General features: G+C 42.2%; 1 protein-coding gene across 7 annotated transcripts in view; it reads left to right on the top strand.

The window, feature by feature from the left end:
- The window catches only part of LOC143302338 (uncharacterized), a 114,341-nt gene that overhangs the window by 22,016 nt on the left and 84,825 nt on the right, over positions 1–7,500 (top strand). For 4 of the 7 annotated variants that reach the window (XM_076616962.1, XM_076616964.1, XM_076616966.1 and 1 more), the window contains 2 exons: positions 4,186–4,362; positions 5,536–5,553. In XM_076616962.1, the coding sequence (XP_076473077.1) occupies positions 4,227–4,362; positions 5,536–5,553 (154 nt within the window). In that variant the 5' untranslated portion in view covers positions 4,186–4,226. The remainder of the gene's footprint in view (positions 1–4,185; positions 4,363–5,535; positions 5,554–7,500) is intronic. The other 3 variants (XM_076616963.1, XM_076616967.1, XM_076616968.1) reach the window with 1 other exon arrangement.

Here is a 7,500-nt window from a genome sequence, read left to right as displayed (position 1 = left end):
TCAACATATACAAGCAAAACTGGCATTCAGACATGGAAGAAAATCCAAGATATAATTGGTATTTTTCATTCAAAAATATTTTCCAGTCGGAAAAATACATTTCCATAATTACAAATAAATGGCAACGGTGTCTCCTTTCTCGATTTCGATCCAGGACCTTAGGGCTTAATGCAAATAGAGTATGGTATATTCAAAACAGTGAAAATGATAGTGTATGTCAGTTGTGTCATCAGGACTTAGAAAATGAGGATCATTTTGTTTTCCATTGTAAGGAATACAGTGTTATTAGAAATGATTATTCATTCTTTACTCATCCGTTTGCATTAAGACATGATCTAGTAGCTATCCTTTCATCAGATAATGAAGACATTCTATTTTCACTCGCTAAATATATTGTAGAAGCATACAACATTCGAAGGAAAAGATTAACAGAACGATCGTTTTAACATGATAGAAATATAATGCAGAATAAAATATAAGATCCATAACTCAATTTAGATTGGTAAATAACCAAAAAAGGCTCGGCTGCATAGTTGGATGGTCATATGTTCGAATTAATTACTTAGTATTATGCATGAGTAATAGGGAATATGTTGTATTAATGTTGTGGGTGTGAATGTATGAGTGTTTATGTGTTTATGAATGTGTACTTATTTGCTTGTTATTTCCCCTTATTTTTCGTTTTACTTTTTCTTTTTTTCTTTTTTTTTTCGTCGTCTACTAAAATAAGCTGAATAATCCCCCTTGGCACTAGAGCTGTAAAACGCTATTTGCCAATAAAAAATTTGTCATTGTCATTGTCACTCACTCACTCACACACATTCATGCATGCGCTCAGACTTTTGCACACACACACACAGAGAAACACATACACTCACACACATACACACATATGCATACACACCCACACACACACATACCCCCCCCCCCTACACACACACACACACATGTGCACACACTTGCGTACAAACAAGTGCGCGTGTGCACATACACATACATACACAATTCATGTATATGGACCACCACACTTGAGGTATTTTCCTTCACCCGTGTCTGTACAGGTAAGCATACATGAAACACACACATTAACACACTTGCAGAAACCTTCAAGCTCCTATTCAGCTCAGTGGCAGAAACACACACACACTTACACACACACACACACACACACACATACACACACACGTACACACACTCACACCCCTCCCCGCCACACACACACAGTGCACTTAACATGCACCACCACACTTTAAGATAATTTTCCTACACCTATCAAGAGCGGTGCATGTCATTCACTGATTCTGGACCTAAACCTTGTGAACTTTAGGCAGGCTTGTTTGGAGAGGAAACAGTGAGCAGGATGACAGCCATTAGCTGTGCTCCACTGGCTCTTGACGGCAGCCAGGTGTGCCCTGCTATCTTTGGGAAAAAGGACGCAGTTGCCCTCTTTGGGAAAAAAAATGCGCTGGGGAAAAAGATGTGTTTGGGGAAAAAGATGCGGGTGCCCCCTTTGGGGCAAAAGATGCGTTTAGGGAAAAAGATGCAGTTGCCCACTTCAGGGAAAAGGATGCAGGTGCCCTCTTTGGGGAAAAAGATGAAATGCTTTCTATGGGGAAAAAGATGTGGATGCCTTCTTTTGGGGAAAAGGATGTGGGTGTCCTCTTTTTGGGGAAAAGGATGTGGGTGTCCTCTTTTGGGGGAAAAGGATTCTGGTGTCCTCTTTTGGGGAAAAGGATGTGGGTGTCCTCTTTGGGGGAAAAGGATGTGGGTGTCCTCTTTTGGGGGAAAAGGATTCTGGTGTCCTCTTTTGGGGAAAAGGATGTGGGTGTCCTCTTTTGGGGAAAAGGATGTGGGTGTCCTCTTTTTGGGGAAAAGGGTGCTGGTGTCCTTTTTTGGGGAAAAGGATGTGGGTGTCCTCTTTTGTGGAAAAGGATGTGGGTGTCCTCTTTTGGGGAAAAGGATGTGGGTGTGGGTGTCCTCTTTTGGGGAAAAGGATGTGGGTGTCCTCTTTTGTGGAAAAGGATGTGGGTGTCCTCTTTTTGGGGAAAAGGGTGCTGGTGTCCTTTTTGGGGGAAAAGGATGTGGGTGTCCTCTTTTGGGGAAAAGGATGTGGGTGTCCTCTTTTTGGGGAAAAGGGTGCTGGTGTCCTCTTTTGGGGAAAAGGATGTGGGTGTCCTCTTTTGGGGAAAAAGATAAAATGCTTTCTATGGGGAAAAGGATGCGGGTGCCCTCTTTTGGGGAAAAGGGTGCTGGTGTCCTCTTTTGGGGAAAAGGGTGCTGGTGCCCTCTTTTGGGGAAAAGGATGCAGGTGCCCTCTTTGGGGAAAAAGATGAAATGCTTTCTATGGGGAAAAGGGTGCTGGTGCCCTCTTTTGGGGAAAAGGATGCGGGTACCCTCTTTGGTAATTCTCTGGCTCTCACGATAAGAATACAGACATTACAAAAAGTTAAGGACATCTTCATAACAGCTGACTATGTTTTCATGAAATGTTAGAAGAATGAGAGATGATTAGAATTATGCAGACAGCTTCATGGTGTACCACTGGGTTCTCGCTGAACACACTAACGGCTGTTTTCAGGCATATGTGCACCATCAACAGCTTGAAAAATGTGTTTGAAAAAAATCAATGTTTCAGTCGAACATTTTACATTTGTTCAATGTGGTTTATGAACGACAGCTGTGGTTTTTCATTGTTAAAAAAAACAGAAAAAAAAGGAAAGAAGAAGTGCATTTGCAAGAAAGCACCTCAGAGGCATGTCCAGTGATTTTGTGCAGGAATATGACTGTACTTTTGCCTAATTTTCCAGTTTGTTTTCCCCGGCTTCTACAGGATCAATATTAGCTGTGTTTTCAGCTCTGATATGGGCCCTGGGTGGTTGGCTGGGCTCTGAAACAACGATGATAAATAAATAAATAGTACGCAGTGGTCGTCCTGCACAAATTGCCATGGCTTTTGTCATTACCATAGTCTCTCTAGTGTTCACCCTGCACAAATTGCCGCGGGTATTGTAATTACCAGAGACCATACACTCTCTGTTGTTACTCCTGTGAGAAGAGACCTCAGTGATTCACAGTGATGCGGCGGATAGATTCATGCGTCCTGTGCATCCATACATATGGTATGATGTTCTGGTTGGTGTCCTGATGATTGGGAGGATATTGATTTTTTATTTTTTTTTAAAAAAGAAGATAAAAATAAATTTTTGTATAGTGCTGTGACTCAAGCCGAAGCAAGCAAAAATAAATTTTTGTATAGTGCTGTGACTCAAGCCGAAGCAAGCAAAAATAAATTTTTGTATAGTGCTGTGACTCAAGCCGAAGCAAGCACTTAGCGCTTTGCTAAATACTTACAATGAATTGATTAAACACAAAAGTTGTAATTGAAACATATAAAAGGATTTTTTTTATGTCATAAAAGACCAGTGATTTGATACTACTAAAGCACAGTTTACAAGACCCACAAAGTAATACATCTTTACCAAGATACAACAACTCTGACACTCCAACATGGACACACACAGACACATTCACACACACAGACACACAGACACAGACACAGACACGCACACACACACACACACACACACACACACACACACACACACACACACACACACACACACACACACTGCTAATGATAATGAATTTAAACAAACAAACAAACAAAACAAACAAAACATCAGAGCAACCTTTTGTTTTGGTCTTTTATGTTACAGAATTAATTCCTGAGTATCCACCCTGGAAGTGAAGCAACAAGATGGCTTGATAAATTAGCCACACAAACGGCATTAAGACATGAGATAATTATCAGCCCAATTTGTTACCCTATTTATTGTTAATTTTGTTTTCCTGTGTTCATGTGTTGAATGTCAAAACAACTGGTGTCAGCAAGTGATCCTCTGTGCGTGTCTGTGACCCATTTTCACCCCACCCCATGCTGTTTTCGGGGTGGGTGGAGTATGTTGGGTATGTGGTTGTTCCCACAACTAGCCTGAACTTTGTGATCTTGAATGTGCTCAGGTGTGGGGTATGTTGGGTATGTGGTTGTTCCCACAACTAGCCTGAACTTTGTGATCTTGAATGTGCTCAGGTGTGGGGTATGTTGGGTATGTGGTTGTTCCCCCAACCAGCCTGAACTTTTGTGATCTTTAATGTGCACATTTGGTCCCCCCATGTTCTGTGCAGATTAACGGGCAGTGTTTGGCGTGAAGCACAGTCACAGCACGATGAGCACTCCAAAGCCCTCGGGGCTCAAGGCTCCTGGCTCCAAGATTGGGCGACCTTCAGGGCTGCCCACTGCAGCTGGGGCTCCCAAGTCTGGCATCCCAGCTCCCGGAGGAGTAGTCCCCAGCAAAGCTCAAAGTAAGTGCCTGTCATGTACGTGCCTTTACTGTGCCTGTCATGTTGAACCACATGATGGAGACCTTTGGTGTGTTGCTGTCTGTGCATGCCTGTCCCAGAACAAGTTGAACCTTTGGCTGCTGAACTTTAGTGAGATGAGTTCTGTGTGGCTTGAATTTGAAGTGGATTTTTGTGTACTTTTAAGTGTTGTAATTGGTTTTGCTGAACAAAAGAAGTCAAAAGGAAGGACAGTGACTGAAATCCTGACCTGTAAATTCAGTCTTAGAGAAGGGACAGTCCTTCATTGATGAGCATACTTGTCAGTGGCAGGCAGGATGTTAAAGAAAGAAGAAAGGTTTTGCATGATTTGGCCTTAAGTGTTGTCACTCAGAATGTCAGAACACCATTGACTGTGGCTTGATGTGTGCACCCATAGAAGTGTTAAGAAAAGTCATATTGCCATATTGCTGCAAATTTTAGGAAGGGCTGACAGCATTTTGGAAGAAGAGTTTGCTTTTGATGTGAATTGCTTTCAGAATGGTAGGCCGGCTAAAGTCAGGTCTATCTGCCTGTTCCTCTTTCAGTTGCATTGATGTTCATTTTTCAGTTGTATTGACATAACCAAAACTTTGTTGAACCTTCTTTAAGTTGTTAGAAAAGAAAATCTGTTTGAAATGATTGTATTGTGATATTTATTTCACTTCAGATGTCAATATCTTTTAGCCCCTTTCAGGATGGAATGGTGAATCAGTGAATTTTCTGATTCTCCTTTAACTCCTTGACTACTGACCCTTGTTGTGATGAGATCAGTGTGGCATGAGACTGAAGAACAGCTGTTACTTTTTGTGCACTTTTCAATGCTGTGATTGCTTTCGCAAAACAAAAACGATGCAGTCCCCAAGAGGTAGAAGTCTAGATAAAGAAGGATGACTGACATCCTGACTTGTAATTGCAGGAAGTCCAATCTTATATCACTGAGGAAAACAACACATGCACCAACAAGCATACTTGTCAGCAGCGGTCAAGGAGTTAAATTGAAATCAGTGTTCCTTGTTGTGTACCTTGTATTTGTGATAGATTTGCACGCCTTTCTGTTTGCGCACTGTGTCTGTGTTGTTACCAGTCTGCTGTCTGTTGTGTGAGTGTCACCTAACTGTTGTCTTTTCTCTGTCTGTTGGTACAATTGTTATGAAGGACAGTTGAGGCGACCAGGTGAGTAGTACTGGCTTACCACCAATCACCAGCCCTACCAGTGGTAAAGGGACTTTACCTTGATGTTTGTTTGTGTTCTTCCCTTGTCCACAGGGATTAGAAAGGGTTTTCTGTATATATATATTTTTTTTAAAGTGTGTTGGAACTGGAAAGGTGTGTGTGTGTGTGTGTGAAGCCATGTTAACAGAAGATGGTGACCCCATCTTTATGAATGAAAGTTTCTTTGTTTTCTTTCCTGAGGGAAATAGAGTGATCAGGATTCAAGGCCCTGTTTCAGCATGATGCTGTGTCCTTGCGAAACACACTTTTCTCCAATTTTCCTCACTCCATCCTGGTGTGAATGCGTACCTGACTTTGGTTGGGGAAAGTTCAAATGAAGGAGGGAGAAGATTGGTCTCCACTTTCCAACCACAGTGGATGTGAATTCACTGTCCTGATACTCCAAAAAGGCTGTTAAAAACTTAGCCGTATGAAGAGCACAGGAACAGGAGTCATGATGGCTGCCGGAAAAAGAGGGCACTAGCTAGCGGGACAAAGGGGAGGTTACCTACTTCCGGGAGGTTATCGGCCGTAGTTGCTTTCGTTTTCTCCACATAGGCGGATAGTAGTTTGCACAGGACAGGAATGTCAGACCCCTGCCGGAGTCTGCACTAGTTGGGTCACGGTAAGTTTATTTAAACATAATTTTAGATAGAAAATTTCCTTTGGACCTTTAACATATAACCCAGTAGAGAAAGCAAACAGTGCTTCATTTCATCTACCCTCAGCTTCAGCTACAAGCAGATGGAGTATTTAAGTTACGTTGTCGAAACATAGTAGTGTCAGATTCTGCTGCTCCCCTTTTAATCACAAGAAAATCATGATCATACACTTTAAACAAACAGGTAACCAACCTGCCCCTCACCCCCACTCCAAAACACCCAAGTCTAAAATCACCGACAAAATGCCCACAACACCCCCTCCCTTTTTTTCCCCTCAGAAATCCTCAAACAAGTTGGAAGCAGCATGTAGTACGTTTCTCCCACCCTGCCCCCTCCTTCCTCTCATGTGGAATCAGAGTCAGTCTGTGGAACAACTACCTGTCATATCTCTTTCAGTCTTTGTTTCAGTGCCCAATTTCAGTCACACCTTTACCCCCAAAAACGGAGAACGGCTGCCTAATCAGTGGTGCATGAAGGTTATACTTGTAGAAATAAATCCATGTGAGATGGAAGTGAACATGGAAATTTCAGCCCATGAGCACAGAAGAAGAAGAAACAACTTTTGAAAAACAACAACAACATATTGATAAGGTAATTAAATGGAGTCAAAATACTGTGGCCAGTTAAGAAGTCAGTGGTATGACTGTAAAGAGATTCACAAAGGAGGCAGGAGTTAATTACAACTGGCACACTTGAAACAAACAAATGAACAAACACCAGCCACCACTGAGCATAAAGAAAATAGCTTTTGGAAAAGGAAAAACAATTGAAAAGCATTCTTCTTGGACAGAAGTGTCAGTTTCAGTTTCTCAAGGAGGTGTCACTGCTTTGGGACAAATCCACATCTGCTGGGCAGATGCCTGACAGCAGCATAACCCAACGCGCTTGTCAGGCCTTGAGTGCATGCTTGTACACAGAAATGGAAGAGGTTGTGTTTTACTAACTGATTAATTGATGAATTAAAAAAATATATAGTTCAGGAATTAATTGATGAATTAAAAAAAAAAAATGTAGTTCAGGAATCACCCACAACATTGGTGGGATTGGAGGGGTGATGGTGGTTGAAGGGTAGGGAATGGGAGGTGAGGGGTGTGGGGGGTGGGGGGTGAGGGAAAAGGGGAGGAGCATTCTGTTTTCAGAATCAGTGGAAACCGGTGGTGGTCATGTAGTGTGGTTGGCTGAAGTAGAAATCTCTACCTTTCTTTCTTTCCCCCCCCCTCACCTTTCAGTTTTTTTCCCTCCACAA

This window comes from Babylonia areolata, chromosome 29 (genome assembly GCF_041734735.1).
Source record: "Babylonia areolata isolate BAREFJ2019XMU chromosome 29, ASM4173473v1, whole genome shotgun sequence".
Lineage (NCBI taxonomy): Eukaryota > Metazoa > Mollusca > Gastropoda > Neogastropoda > Buccinidae > Babylonia > Babylonia areolata.
Note: the sequence above shows the minus strand (reverse complement) of the source record. Positions and strands in the feature narration are given on the sequence as shown.